Source organism: Rhineura floridana, chromosome 10, assembly GCF_030035675.1.
Source record: "Rhineura floridana isolate rRhiFlo1 chromosome 10, rRhiFlo1.hap2, whole genome shotgun sequence".
NCBI lineage: Eukaryota > Metazoa > Chordata > Lepidosauria > Squamata > Rhineuridae > Rhineura > Rhineura floridana.
Window position 1 is genome coordinate 65,224,929 of NC_084489.1, and position 15,768 is coordinate 65,240,696.

Below are 15,768 nucleotides of genomic sequence, written 5' to 3' on the forward strand. Positions count from 1 at the left end.
AAAAGTTGGTATTTACCTTTAAAATTTTAAATGGCTTATGATCAGGTCACCTCAGAAATACTTCTTTCAATATAAACCTACCCAGCCTTTTAAGATTGTCATCAGAAACCTTGCAGACCTGTTCTGTCCTTTGTGTGTGATCAGATGGATGGGCAAGGTTATACATTCTTCAAAATACGATAGGCTCCCCCTCCTTCCATTTTTAGGTAGTTGGTGAAGACTATCGCAGCTAGCTTTTAATAGTTCCCTAAGTTGTGGAACTCCCACTCCACAGAGATGCATCTGGCAACTTCACTATACAGTTTTTGGCAAATACGGAAGGCGCACCTTGTTATCCTGGCCTTTGACACCCGAGATAATATGTTTTTATGACCCACCCTACTGTAAGTTGTTTTTAAATTGTTTTTAAGTACAAATTTTAAACTGGGACTTTGGGGTGAAGGGGGGGTAATAAATGATACGATAAGAGTAATAATGTGTGATATTTGAAATAAATAATTTTCCCCTGCTTGCTGCTTCAAAAAAATCTGTAAATTTAAAATATTTTAACTGCTATCTTATTTGTTTCAGTGCTGCCATTTTATTGTTTAGTATCTTGTATTTCCTTGCTTTTTTTAAAAAAAACTGATGTATTTTCATTTATATATAATGTAAAAATGTTATTACTATTTGGAGGAGTGGCAAGCAGGAAGAAGGTGCTTAACACTTTTTTTATCATGTTAGAGCAAATGGTAAGAGGAAGAAGGTTATATGGGAAAGCAATGAGTGAGGGAAGGGTTAAATTCGTACCTGTTGCTTCTCACTTACATGCCAGCAACAAGTAGCTTTTTCAGTCTAAGTTAGAATCCACCAAACTAGATAATGATGCTTTGTGAGGCTTGAAGCCTGATTCCATGGAGAGGTATATACACAAATTTGTATCAAATTTGACATATTGATTTCAGTGGTCTTAGGAATTCTCTGTAGGAATGGACTGTTAGTGCAACAGGTGGCACAGGCTGTTAGTAATGTGTGCATTCGTTTTGGATCAGGAGGGAGAGGGAGATCGTACGCTGTGCTTAACCCAGCAATGACAGCAGGAAACAGACCATTTGCAGCTCACACATTGAATTTGGGGGTAGCAAGGTGGTGCCTGGAATTTAACTGGACAGCAGCAGCAAGAGATAGGATCTCAAAATAAAGACCTGTTTTGGACATAATGCTAAGTCATTATTCAACTTGGCTTCCTGGGCTGCCCCCATATAATTAAAGTAATAGGGTCATAGCGGACTATAACATATGAGGAGGTTATACATGAACTAACCAAAGCAAATTGAGGGCTCACAAATTCTTCCCTCTTCTAACATGGGTGTGCGAAGGAGATTGGAAGCATCTGTTTCCTGTTCTAAACTAAAGGATTAACTCTTTTGTTGTGAACCAGGATCATAAACCACAGTTTGATACTCATATTCCCTTGTTTCAACAAACGATTGTTCAGTGTTGTGTCCAAAACAAGTCACTGTATGTCAATAGCACCTACAGAAATTGTGATGTGCCAACCCCTCCCATCATTCCATCAGAAGCATGTCCCACCGCATGGAGCTGTGGGCTTTCTTGGGTGTTTGGCTGGGAATTGGGGGAATAAAATTTCCAGGAAATCTACAGAGTTGCTGTGCCCTAAATTTGCTTAATTTTCCATTTGAACAAATGAGGTGATGATTAAAATCCCAGGGGCTTTTTTTTTTTGGCTTAGGTTCTGTCCTTCTGCCTTCTTTTCATGTTTGTTTACTGAGAAATAAAACCTGCTGAGTTCAGTGGAATCTACTATCATGTAAATATGCATAGGAGTGCAGATTTAACAGTACAGTGCTGTGTATGTTTATTCTGAAGTAAACCCCACTATTTTGAATGGGCTAACCCATAGGTAAATATGCATGGGATTGATCCTTTGATAGTAGAACAATTGGATATTCTCAATAAAGAGATGAAGAGCTGTATAGATCTATCATGTTTGTCTGGGAGAACTTTTAAAGTAAGTGCCTTTTGTGCTTGGGAAGCTAGAACAGGGATGAGCAAAAGATTTTGGGCAAGGACCTGAGGATGGTTTCCTTGTTATGGAGATAGCTTCTGCAGATTGGCCTGCTCCAGGAGGTTGTTGGATCGGGTTTGTTTCCTGACATCTCTTGGGGTTTTCCTGATGACATGGTCAGTGTTGCTGTTGCTATCCTGGTTGATCTCTGGAATATGGAGAATATTGCTCCTAGATGTCCTCTTTTGTTGTTGTAAAGACAATTCATCTTAATATTCTGAGGATTTGAATGTGAAGAAATGAGCATGATGGCTAGAGTACAAATGATAGAGAGCTCAACAATCTGTTAGACCCTGTTTTAGAATCTAATAAGTGACAGAGAGGGCAAGTGCATGCTATTTTCTCTGCCACCATTGTCTGCTTAATGTTGTCCAGTGGAGCTGTTCTGTGTGATAAATGGTCTGTTGCAATCTTGCCAGCCGGGTTCTGGATGTGACCAGTTTGGAAGAAACTTTACAAATAAATTGGTCATGTCCACTTTGACTTGGATGCTGTGATTATTTCAGAATTGGTGGTCAGAAGGGGGTTCTCTTGTTCTTAGATACTTTTCAGTTTGTGCAACCTGAAGATATGAACAGGTTATCACACATGCTCTGGATCCTTACCCTTCCTAGCTTATTAAATCTGCCAGGCAGCTGGCTCACAGAAGATAATAAATGATGTATTGCAGAAAGAGGAAATTCCAGTGACCATTGTTTGGCAAGGATTTCTGACTCCCACTAGTCTTATCTACTTCAAATCGCCTGCAGATCTACCAGTAGATTCCTATTTACCTTCTGCCCACCCACTATTAAATTTTCTTTATCTGGTTAAGGTAATGGAACAAGGAAACCTTGCACAAAACTGATTATTGGAATCTTTTCCAATATGGTTTCAAGGTGTAGTTTTGAAAATGATACTGCTTGGTTGTCTTATTATTTATTAAACTTTTGTCCTGCCCTTTCTCCTAGAAGGAGCCCAGAGCAGCAAACAAAGAACAAAACACTAAAAGCGTCTTAAAACATCACAGATATTTTAAAAATAAAGCATCTTTTTAAAACATCTTTAAAAAAATCTTAAAAAGCCATTCCAAAACAGATGCAAACTGGGATTAGTTCCCTACTTAAAAGGCTTGTTGAAAGAGGAAGATGTTCAGTAGGCGCCAAAAAGATAACAAGAGATGGCGCCGGTCTAGTATTTAAGGGCAGGGAATTCCAAAGGGTAGGTGCCACTACACTAAAGGTCCGCTTCCTATGTTGTGCGGAATGGATCTTCTGATATGATGGCTTCTGCAGGAGGCCCTCACTTGCAGACTGCATGCTCAATTGGGTATATAGGATAAGACAATCTTTCAAGCATCCTGGTCCCAAGCTGTATAGGGTTTAGTACACCAAAACCAGCACGTTGAACGTGGCCTGGCAGCTTGCAGGCAGCCAGAACAATTCTTTCAGCAGCAGGGTTATGTGTTGGTGATATCCTGCCCTAGTGAACAGTCACGCGGCTGCATTTTGCACCAGCTGCAGTTTCTGGGTCAACCTCAAGGGCAGCCCCACACAGAGCACATTACAGTAATCCAGCCTGAAGTTTACCAGTGCATGGACAACAGTTGTCTATCCCGGTTCAGAAATGACCAAAGCTTATAACAGATACTCTTAGCTACTGAGGTCACCCGGGCCTCTAGTGACAAAGGTGGATCCAGGATTACCCCTAGACTATAAACCTGCTATTTCAGAGGGAGTACAACCCCATCCAAAGCAAGCAGTTGACCAATTATCACTCAGGAACCACCTACCGACAGCATCTCCATCTTGCTAAGATTCAGAGTCAATTTATTGCCCTCATCCAGCCCATCACCAGGTACTGCTTCAGGCCGGTGCGCAGCCTCTCCTGATTCAGATGTTACAGAGAAATAGAGTTGAGTATCATCAGCATGCTACTGGCACTTCACCCCAAATCTCCTGATGACTCCTCCCAAGGGCTTCATATTGATGTTAAACAGCACTGAGGACAAGATAGTACTGTGGCGCCCCAAAGCAGAACTGCCAGGGGGCCAAAAGAGAATCACCCAATGCTGTTCTCTGAAACTGACCCTGCAGATAGGATCAGAACCACTGTAAAACCATCTGCCTTGATGGTGGAGGATGTTTGCTGGGTGAGTGCCGCACTGTTAACTCACCTGGTCCTTTCAATAGTGTTTGACACCATCAACCATGGTATCCTGGATTTTTTCTCCAGGGGAGTACTGTTTGTTTAAGACATTTATAGACCACTTAATTAACATTTCTACTGTTCTGAAATGACTCTGGTTGTACGGGGTGTGTGTGTTCAAGCACATGATGTTTGGAGACTGCTGCCCTACTCTGTAGCCATTAGCACAGGGAAGCTATGGAAGTTCTGGATTTGAGTCGGGCAGTTGCTTTGGACTTGATGAAGGTGAATAAGTTGAAGATTAATCTAGACAAGATGAAAGTATTGTTGGTTGGGGTACTGATCCTGGATTAGGTATTGTATCTGTTCTGGAGGTGGTTGCACTCTCACTGAAGTATCAGGCGTGTCGTTCTAGGAATTATCTTGGACTCAAATCTCCGGCTGGAGACTCCTGCTGGGAGGAAAGGCAGGAGATATATATATATCATTTTCTGGAAAAATCAGACTTGGCCTCAGGCATTCATGCTCTTGACATTGTCAAGTTGGAATACTACAATGCGTTTTACATGGAGCGACCATTGAGCAGTCTGGAAGCCAGAGCTGATTCAGAACATGGCTGCCAGGATTCTGACAAGCTGCCCATTGAGCTCATATTACACCAATCCTCCATCAGTTTCATTGGTTACCAGTTTGCTTCTAGGGTCAATTTAAGGTACTGGCTTTGTTAAATCCCTTTGTAGTTTGGGGCCAGAATATATTGAGAATTGCATCCTTCCATACAAGCCTGCTTGGGACTTTCATCTCATGTGGGTCCTGCTGTTGTTTGAAATAGGCGCATCAGGATCTAGGAGAATGTGGTGTTCTGGATTTGAAAAAACAACCTCACTAGTTCTCTTTCAGTGGGCGATGGAAATTATTTTAAGGGTGGTTGTTTTAGTAAGATTATGAATTTCTCATGTGTTCTGCTGTTTTTTTAACTGCTTGACTGTGGTTTTGCTATAATTTGTTTTGGCTGTCAGTGGTTATATTTTTTATTATGTTGATATCTTTAAACCTTGTATACGTTGGTTAAAAAAAAAGGCAGTGGAGTGTATGACTCAATAATAAGGAATCTCCTGCTTGCTGAAATTCTTGCAAGAAATGCTGTCCTAGGTGTATGTTAATGAAGTCCAGCAAGGCATTTCTTATGCTCTTAATCGTGCATACTCAAGGCATAACTATTGCATGTCTACTGATTCTAACTGTTGGAGCTTCTGAACATGCTTTCCTGCTTTATAAATTTTGGGGCTTTCTCTCCTGCTTTATAAATTTAGCACACATCAGTGAACTATAGGATGACGGTGTTAAAAAGTTAGTGAAGTCATCCCATTCCTGAATTAGAAATTATATAATTTTCTTCTGTTAAGATGAAATACTTAAGCAGATGCTTGAAAGTCGGAACCTGTGATTTGTAATGCTGAAAACCTCTTATTTTTCTGCTTAAACCAGATGTAGCGCTTGGGAATGAAACTTGGACTGCTTGTATTCTTCCATTCTTGTTTTTTAATCTTTAGCTAGAAGGTTCCTGGTAAAATTTCTAGACTTTGCTGTTTTGATTTTGTATGGATCTGTACTGAACATGTTTCTCTTACATTTCAGTGATATTTTGTCTTGCCTGTTGTGTTCAAGCTGACCCCTGGCCATCATCTGCTTCCTATAAGCATGTGTATGTGCACAGGCAGAGGGCAGAACAAGCCCATGCTGCAGTTAGGTGCATTCTTTTTCATCCAGAAAAGCATTACAATGGTAGGGGAGGAACTGCAGCAGCACAACTCTCTCTCATGCTAATTATGATAGCTTTTAAGAGTTTGTGCTCTGACTTCTTCCCATGCTAGTGTCAACTCTTGGGAAACTTGGTTACGGGGGTGGGGAAGAGACCTGCATGTTGTACGACCCAGTAGTGCAGGAAGGCATGGCACTACGGTAGCTCTCACATTACTGGAGCACTGCAAGTACTGAGCCATACAAGTATGACAGAACTGCTGTCGTCATTTGTGGGGATGCTTATTATTATGCTAAGTAACAAAGTATGTGCTATGTTTTATGTTTTGGTTGTTAATGTATGTGAAATATGTAACATATTTGAAAGGAAGCTGAATTTGGTGTCCAACAAGTTTGGAGGGAATGTTCTTATTCGTTTCCCTAGTTCTTGGCATTGACTTCTTGCAAGAAGTAGTCAAGATGCTTTCGTTCTTTTAAACAGAGAGCAAGTGCTTTATAGTGTAAATGCACTTCTACATACAACATAGCATGCTGGGTAAAAATAAAATTAGACTTTTGGATAACATAATGTAGGGGTGGAGAATCTCTGTCCTGCAGGCTTAATTAGGTCCAGCAAAAAAGGGGTGACCCCAGTCAGTGAGTGGGAGTGAGCAGGAAGCAAGGGGTAGAAGAAAAAGTTTAATGTCCAATGTGTTTCAGATGTTTCCGAAAAAATATTTTTACTAGGCCTACCAGGTCTCTCCTGTTGGCCCACTAGGCCATTCTGGCCAAACCACATCTGTCTGCCTTACAACTTATGGCATAAGCGATGCCAGATGTGGGACCCAGTAACAACCTGGCTCAGCCAAAAGAAGGGTTGAAGATGCCTCCTAATCAGCTGATTGGTGGTGCGGACAAAGCCCTGTACAAAGCACTCCACAAAACCTTTGAGCTGATTGTTGGCTCTTGTGAAGCCACTTGCAAGCTCTTCAAGACCCATGTGGGCAAAAAATGGTTGCCTGTGGACATTGTGATATCAGGTGATTGACAGGCAGGCAGCTTTGACTTCCTATCATACTTGGCCCATGAGGGGCTGGTGAAATAACAGTTTCACCCACCAGCCAGATTCAGTTCTCCACCTGTCTTAATTATTGGGGGGCGGGGGTTAGACTGACTGATTTAATAGAGATGTGTCTTGATATGATTACGAGACTACTTTAGTTATTTGAGTAAAAATTATAATGTGATGCAAGTTATGTAGGAGCACAGAGTACATAAAATGCAGATAAGACCTGTGTTCAGTTAATACTCAAGAGCTGAGTGATGATCATGCCTTAGAAGTGTTCTTGCTTTGACTCAACATCAGTTCAGTAACAGTGCTTCAGATCTATCTGCAGTATGATTTTGGTAAATATGTCACTTGTTCTGTTCCTAATTGTGCTGTGATATTTCTTAGCAGGTTCAATATTCACCATGATTATTTTTTAGGTAATTATTGGACACGAATAAGAGCCTACCTATTTGAATTTTTTTTGTTCAGTTTTTGAACATGCTTTAAGCTGTTTAGAGATGCTTGGAGATTTTTAAATACTCAGCAGTTTAGAAATTATTGTAAATATATTTAAAAAATAGCCTTATAAATGTGGCTTGAACCCATCTGATGTATTACTGACCTAGAATATGTGATCCTAAACCAAAAGATTTTGGTAATGCTTGTACCTTTTTCTTGACGTTAGTGGAAATAAAGTTAGATAATAGATCTTATGCTTTCTAAACGTCTGTCTAGTGTTGTCTCCTCTAGTTGCTTCCTTGTTTCATAAAACCATTTTTATTCCTAAATACAAAAGTTGGCACACAAACCTTTTAAGGCAATTTTTAAATAGTTTTTCATGTTTAATTGTTTACATATTGTTGTACATACAGACTTTTTTGAGATGGTGGTGTATAAATACTTTTATAATTCTTTTCACACTTAAGGATAAGGTCATTCAACACAGTTGGATTTACTTCTGAGTAAATATGTATAGGCTTGTGCTGAGAGGCTTCGTTTCTTCATATGAATATTACTCAGAACACCTTATAATTATAGAAACCCTGGTATAGTTCTTCACTGTTGAAAGAAAAAAGTAATTGCACTTAAAATAACTGAACATTCCATCATAGCATCTGTGGTTGAGGGTTTAAATTACAGTAAGAGCTGTGAGAGACAAAAAAAGAGAAAAGAAAGGGAGATTTCCCATTTTTTCCCCAGAGCCTTTTTGTTTTTGTTTCCTGGAAAATTGGGGAAACATTAGAGTATGACATGCGAAAGAGTATAGAAACTTGTTTCAATCCTGGCAATCATTCAGTTTTTTGAGAAGTCCATAATAAATATGATAAGTTGTTATGTGCCTTCAAGTCGATTAAGACTTAATGGTGACCCTATAAATCAGTGACCTCCATTAGCATCTGTTATAAACAACCCTGTTCAGGTCTTGTGAGTTCAGGTCTGTGGCTTCCTTTATGGAATCAATCCATCTCATTACGTGTCCAAAGTATGATAACCTCAGTTTCATCATTTTAGCTTCTAGTGATAGTTCTGGTTTAATTTGTTCTAACACCCAATTATTTGTCTTTTTCACAGTCCATGGTATCCGCAAAACTCTCCTCCAACACATTTCAAATAAGTTGAGTTTTCTCATCCACTTTTTTCACTGTCTAGCTTTCACATCCATACATAGAGATCTGGAAAATACAAAGAAGCAAAAAAAGGATAGGATAGTTCAGAAGATTAGAGAAATCAGATTTCATGTAGTATTGGTTGAGTGTTGGTTCCCCCCTCTTTTTCTCAGCTCTTTTTATGTAAATGAGTGTTTCATGTCTGCTTAACATTGAGGAGGACTGAAAGAGACATAGCTTTTGTTTTTTACTATAATGTTGATGGTTTCTGCTGTTCTTACTGTTTTTTGCCTGCTCCTCATGAACTGACAAAACAAGAGATGCCAGGTTCCTTGCAGTTTGGGAACTTAGCTCCATTTGTAACAAATTTAAAAATGTAAAAAAGTAAACTCTATTTGTAATTATTGTCTGAATAAACTATATTTTTAATATACTAAACATGATAATTTAATGGCAAACTAAATTATACATTATACATTTTATGTTCCTAAAGTGACTTTTGATTTGTAAAGGTGGCTAAAAAAGTACTGTATATTTTTGCAAACTTTTCCTTATTTTTTCTGGGGGTGGGGCAGGGGAATGGGGAGAGGGAATCCCTGCTGTTTTTGCATGGTTTCAAAATTTCCAGAATTTACCTCTCTACTCCTGTTCTGCAGTTGGATTTATTTTAATTATTGGTGTACCCTGCCCTGAAAACTTTGGATAGAGGAAGTACTGTTTACCCATTATTTGTTGTAAACCATGACCTGTAGCACATACTTAATGCTAAGTCAACTTTCTTTGAAAGTGAAAGTACTAAGTTTGCAGAAGATCTCCTTGCAGTCATGCCTGGGTTTGTGGAAGTTTATGTATGCAGTGCTAAACCATGGTTTGGCATCATGCGAACTGGGCCTATATTTTGAATCGGGAGAACCTCAACTTCATAAAAGTCCTTCCCTTTTAAAGTGCTTTTTCTGGACTTACAGTGCTTTTTAGCATTTCTTTTTCAAGCAGTGTTGAATAACTGCCTCAGTTTTAGGAGAGATGAATGCATAATGTATGAATAGAAAAACTGGTTAGGGTTTCTAACAGGAGTTTCTGCCTGAGTAGTGTCTTTAAAATAACTAAGGCTGCAGTCCTATACACACTTGCTAAATTCCACTTGGATATAATGGGATTTTTTCATGCATAGGATTGTGCTGTAATTTCGAGAGTAGAGGGCAGCCAAATATCAGGATACTGTTAACTAGTGCTTTAAAACAACTTTATCAAATGTCTTCAGTTGTGTAACTATATGCAAATTTATCTGACTGCATTTTGACTTCAGAAACAGGCAAATATACAAAGCATTAAAGCCCATGTGGCTCAGCTTTTAAAATATCTGTAGTAGTGAGTTGTATCCCATCCAGTATTTCTTTAAAACGTTATTTGACATAGTTAAAATGTCTGTAAGGGAGTTAAAGGACTAAAGTGTTTTCTTGCCCTCCTTTTTTCAGAGGTAGATAATTTAATAGAGATGGGATTGCACAGTAAAATAAAAGATAAGAAAGAGGAAATGGCAACTTGGGGTTTTTATGTTTTGATTGAGAGTAAAACTGAGTGCAATCCTATACGTCTCAGCCCCAATGAGTTAGGTGGGACTTATGCCAGGTTAATGTACATAGGAGTGTGCCAGACTAGATGAAATAAAAACCTTTCAGCTCTTATTCTCTGTTTGTTTTGATACAAGTTAATGATAATTTGGCTTGGACTGTGGCTTTCCTTCTAAAAGACAAATAGAAAACTGTAGCCTAAATTCAACCCACTAGTTCAGAAAGCACTAATTTACAGAGCAATCCAACTCATGGGAAGCTGGCATAAGTTGTGCTGGAGCAAGAGAAGCCAGCATAAAGTTCCACCGCATCCAGTTGCCATTCAGGAGCCTCTGGCTTGACTGAACACCAGCTCAGAAAGTAAAAAGTCTGCTCTCTCAAATACCTCTACCAGGGAGTAAGCTCTCCATTGACTCCTATTGCAATTATTTTCTTAGACTAACCTTTTTCCTGGTGTAACTTTTGCCTGGATTGGGATCTCCAGGAGTGCTCCAAACATGCAGATGTGGTCTAAGTCCTCTCACCTTGGCCATGACACGCCCCTTTTCCCAGCCTTATGCTGGCTCCACTTGTGCTGGTCTCAGCTAAGGCTAGCTGAGTTACTTACTCTGGTGTAGCATGGCTGAGCTGGGACCCAGCTGGTTCAGCTGAAGATCCACCATATCTAACTCCCCTCAGCCTTGCATAAATGCAAGTTGGATTGCGTCCTTACTTGTAGTTAGGTCCCAAAATGGATTTTTTAAATTATATATTTAAAAATAAGCATATACAGAAACATCTTATAAATAACTAAAAAATTGATAATGCATTTAGAATATTGTTAAATATATATAATAATATTAAACAAATATGTTATGATTTTTCTGATTAACCTGGATTTCCTTTTCTCTCTATTTTATAAATATTGAGAACTTTCAAATAGAAAAAAGATTAAAAAAAATTGCAGTTACTATCACATACAATTTTTTTATCTCTTTCCCTATATTAGTAATGAAACAGATGTATTACTGGTGCTTAAAAGGGGTGTGTTCCAGCTATCAAGTAAACTAGAGTAATGTGCTGGTAATGGGCAGTTAATGCCCTTGTCAGAGTAGAGTTCTGTGAGTGTACTCAAGTACACTAGGGCCCTGCTTTATGGCACTTCGATTTACGGTGCTTTGCTAATGCGGCGGTCTCAATTAGATGCAATTGCACTAAAGCCCAACTCATATGGTGCTTGTTCCGCTCTTATGGTGTTTTTTGGGCGTTGTGTGCCATTCTATTCAATGAGTTCCACTTTTTGGGTGCTGGGGCCCTGGGCAGGCTGGTGCCGACCCTGAGTAGGTAGCTGTAGCTATTCTTAATGCACAAAGAAGCACTGACTTAAATGGATTTTAAGTATCTTAGTAAAAATTTAAGTTGAGTAATAAGTTCTTGCTTGAATCCTTTGTAGAAGTTTGAAGCTTATTACTTTCTTTTCATTGGTTATATATATCAACTTCACAGACTGATCCTACTTCATTGAACTAACAGAGCCATGAATAGTTTTAAAGGCAACAGAGCAAGAATTTGTACAAAATGATACAGATCAGGATTACAATTTCCCATTGTTCTGTTACCTGCTTCATGATAAATTAAGCATATTTACTTTTCTATGAAAACTAATATGAAACTTTAACTATATTTTTTAGGGACCAGTTATTCTCCACAAGAAAATTCTCATAACCACAGTGCTCTTCATAGCTCAAATTCACACTCTTCAAATCCTAGCAATAATCCAAGTAAAACTTCTGATGCAGTAAGTATTGATGGTGAATTATGCAGCTTTGTTTAACCGTACTATATTAATCCATAGACAGTGTCTTCCCTTTTCCACAAATCAAAAGTTGAAAGTTTGGCTAATTTTGTGTTCATATAAATTAGTAGAGCATGACCATGCTGTGCTCCAAGTTTAGTATTTGAGTTCATAACACATTATGTTTGGGATACGTATACGTGTTGTTCTGAACCTTTGTTGTTTTGAATTCATTATAAGTTGGGGAAAACTAGGATTTTTTATATGTGGTATGGCAGCAGGTTCAACTTTCTGGAGAATAGGACATTCCTCAGAACCATGAGGGAAGAATAGTTAGATGCTGTTGCAAATAGTTTTAGCCATTGCAGATGTAACATTAACATGGGTTTTGGGAACGGATGTTGGGATTGCACATATGTGCATATGTCCCTTTACTTGTGTGGCTGAATGTTCAGCTCCAGTTGAAATAAACAGACTATCCCAGATTACTTTTCAGTACATTGATTCAACTCAGTTCTGAAGTGGAATTTGGATTTCCCCCAGACTGAGCTAGAATTATGTTCAGGCTTGGACCTAGAATTGATGGGGAGGTGTGCATATACTCAAGTGCTGGAATCCTAATTAGTCTTGTATTTGCACTGGCCCAAATCTCCTATGAGCACAAGTATTCCTATTACTAAATTGCTCAGTTTATAATTTTAAAGTAGTAATATGATGTTTATTTATTTATGACATTTATATGCCACCCCATAGCTGCAGATCTCTGGGCAGTTTACAGTTTTAGTTGTAGTGTGCTGCATTTTTCCTTAACATAGTATTTTCAGTGAAGTGTACATTAAAAATCAAAATGGGACAACTACGTATAATATATTGAGGTGATTCCACCTTTATTCCCCCTCCCCCAGTCCTACGATTCTGCAGATGACTGGTCTGAGCACATTAGTTCTTCTGGCAAAAAGTACTACTATAACTGCCGAACAGAGGTTTCACAGTGGGAAAAACCAAAAGAATGGCTTGAAAGGTAACTACTAATTCAATAGGTGTTATATAGTGTAGTACACTTGATATTATTTAACTGCTTGCTTTTTCTACTCCAGAGAGCAGAGACAAAAAGAAGCAACCAAAATGTCTGTCAACAGCTTTCCAAAAGACAGAGATTACAGGAGAGAGGTGATGCAGGGGACTGCTAGTAGTGGATTTGCTAGTGGAAGTATGTATGTTTTAATACAATAATATATTTCTGTGCCTGTCAGTTTTGTATGTTTCTCCAGTACTTTCATTTTGAACACATTTTACAGGTATGCCAGGCTTTGTTTAAATGTGTTTCTGCTTCCTGATCGTGGTGTACTTACGCCTGATTCTTATATAGACACTGAAATAATTCCTGTGATCTATTTTATTAGAATGGATTGCATGAGTTGCAGCCCTCACACAAGCCTATTCTTTACATTTTCTTCATCAAAATGAGTAAAAGCTCTCGAGCACATCCAAGTCTTCTGCTTGAGTTGAGAACCAGGATTGCTTTGTGTATTTTGTTTTATTAATTTAAAAATTTGCCAGTGTAGCCATTGTTATAAATATTGCCTATTCTACTTTTTTCATAAATTTCAAGCACAATTGTAATATTGTCAGTATTAAAGTATGCCTAAGACTAAACCTTACCTTTAAAAAATTAAATACTCACATATCCATCAAGGCTGGATTCCTTGCCCCTGGTTTGGAAGCTTCAGCTGGTGAAAAATGTGGCCAGACTGCTGAGGGGGGCACATGGCCGACAATATGTAACACCACTCTTAAAACATCTGCACTGGCTGTCCCTTCACTACTGAGCCAGATTCAAGGCCCTTGTATTATATGAAGCTCAGAATAACTTAGGTCCAGGGTATCTAAGGGACTGCCTGAGCCCTTATATCCTAGCTTGATCACTGAGGGCATTTGCAGGAGCAGCATTGGTCATCTCCCGAGTTGGTGAGGCACATTTAACATCCACATAAAATTGAGCCTTCAGTGTCATCAACACAGTTCTCTGGAATGCCCTGCCAAAAGAGATTCAGCAGGTGCCTTCTGTTTTAGCCTTTAAATGCCTCCTGAAAACCTTTCTGTTCTGCCAGGTGTATGCAGGTAAATAAGATGTCTTTTTACAATAGTTGAGCTTGGTTTTTTGTACTGTATTTTTCATGTTTTGTACTGTATGGTTTTTTATTTGTTGTAAATCGCTTTGATGTTTTTAAAAAAATGAAAAAATGCGGTATACAAATATTTATAAATATTTTGTCCATAGTAGTGATGCAGTACTTTAGGTTTGAATACAAAAGCTACTGATTTTCCAAAGTTGAAGTACTTAATTTTGAGATCCATCATCGGTTTTAAGTGATGTTTTAAACAATAAAACTAAAACTGTAAAAAACAAAATACAGAATTCTTTTGCCAATTAACTCAGCAGTGGCAGAAATTTCCCAGAGTCTGGGAGATGCTTTTTTTTCTTAAATAGATGTTCATATTTATGGAATCTTGTACAAAACATTCAAACCTCTTTGGTGTGGTATTTGTCAATATTATATGAATGTTCAGAAAGTTCATTTTGATAAATGCATCACAGCATTAAGTACTTCATGAATTGTTTATTATTTACAATTGGAGCTAGAATAAGAATGAAGTTCCGTAAATACAGATATTGGCATATTTACTTGGTCAGTATTGGAACTCTAACTTGGTCTTTTCCATTTCCCATTGCAACATTGTGAATGATAAACAAAAGTGGAAGAGAAGCATTCCAGTGATGCCGCTAATATGCTCCCACAGAATATTTTGTCTCAGACAAGCAGACACAACGACAGAGACTACAGACTGCCAAGAACAGAGACTCACAGTAGTTCTACCCCAGTACAACATCCCATCAAAACAGTGGTTCACCCATCTTCTGCCCCAAGTTCTGTTCCTCCTAGTCCATTTTCTCTACAGTCTGACCATCAGCCAAAGAAATCGTTTGATGCAAATGGAGCATCTTCCTTATCAAAACTGCCTACACCCACCTCTTCTATCCCGTCACAGAAAACAGAGAGAAAAGGTTTGCCAGGTAAAAAAAGTTTTACATTCGCTCTTTTAGAACTGTAGACTGCCCTGTACAGAAGAGTTAAAAGTCTATATTAACTGAATTTTATACCAGTACAGTGTAATGGTTAAGGTGTTGGGCTATGACCTGGGAGACCAGGGTTCAGATCCCCACACAGCCATGAAGCCCACTGGGTGACCTTGGGCCAGTCACTACCTCTCAGCCTCATGAAAACCCTATGCATAGGGTCACCATAAGTTGGAATCGACTTGAAGGCAATACATTTACATTTACAAAATCCAGAAGTACAGCTCATGTACTATATTTTAGTGTTGCCTAATAATATTTTCTATTTGGAATTTTATTTTTCTCTTTGACATTGCATTTTCAATAAATCACTCCTTTTTTTGGATCTTAAATTATGTATAAACATGGAATTGATTTAATCTTCTTCACGGCAGCATAGGTATAACTGACTTGTTTGACATACCTGCATTTTTAGTATTCAAACATAGCATCTCTGAAGCCGCTGCGTTAAGAGGTCTTGACATCTGGTATTGAAGCTTTAGAATACTGTGAACTGTATAAGATTGGTGCTGTTGTGCAAATACATGGTCTTTTGATCCAACAGGAGGCATCTGCTAGTAAGGAAAGAGGAGTGAATTTTGTCAAGTCTGCCTTCCACCTGCAATCCCCTGTGCCCCCCTATTTGTTTTGGAGGGTTGGGGGGAACCTTCCAAAATTAAAAAATATTTTTAATTATTTAAAAGTTTTTGGA

General features: G+C 38.6%; 1 protein-coding gene across 3 annotated transcripts in view; it reads left to right on the forward strand.

The window, feature by feature from the left end:
• Positions 1–15,768, forward strand: part of WAC (WW domain containing adaptor with coiled-coil) — a 70,150-nt gene that overhangs the window by 16,562 nt on the left and 37,820 nt on the right. For all 3 annotated transcript variants that reach the window (XM_061587893.1, XM_061587894.1, XM_061587896.1), the window contains exons 4-7: positions 11,835–11,941; positions 12,844–12,959; positions 13,036–13,148; positions 14,697–15,014. In XM_061587893.1, the coding sequence (XP_061443877.1) occupies positions 11,835–11,941; positions 12,844–12,959; positions 13,036–13,148; positions 14,697–15,014 (654 nt within the window). The remainder of the gene's footprint in view (positions 1–11,834; positions 11,942–12,843; positions 12,960–13,035; positions 13,149–14,696; positions 15,015–15,768) is intronic.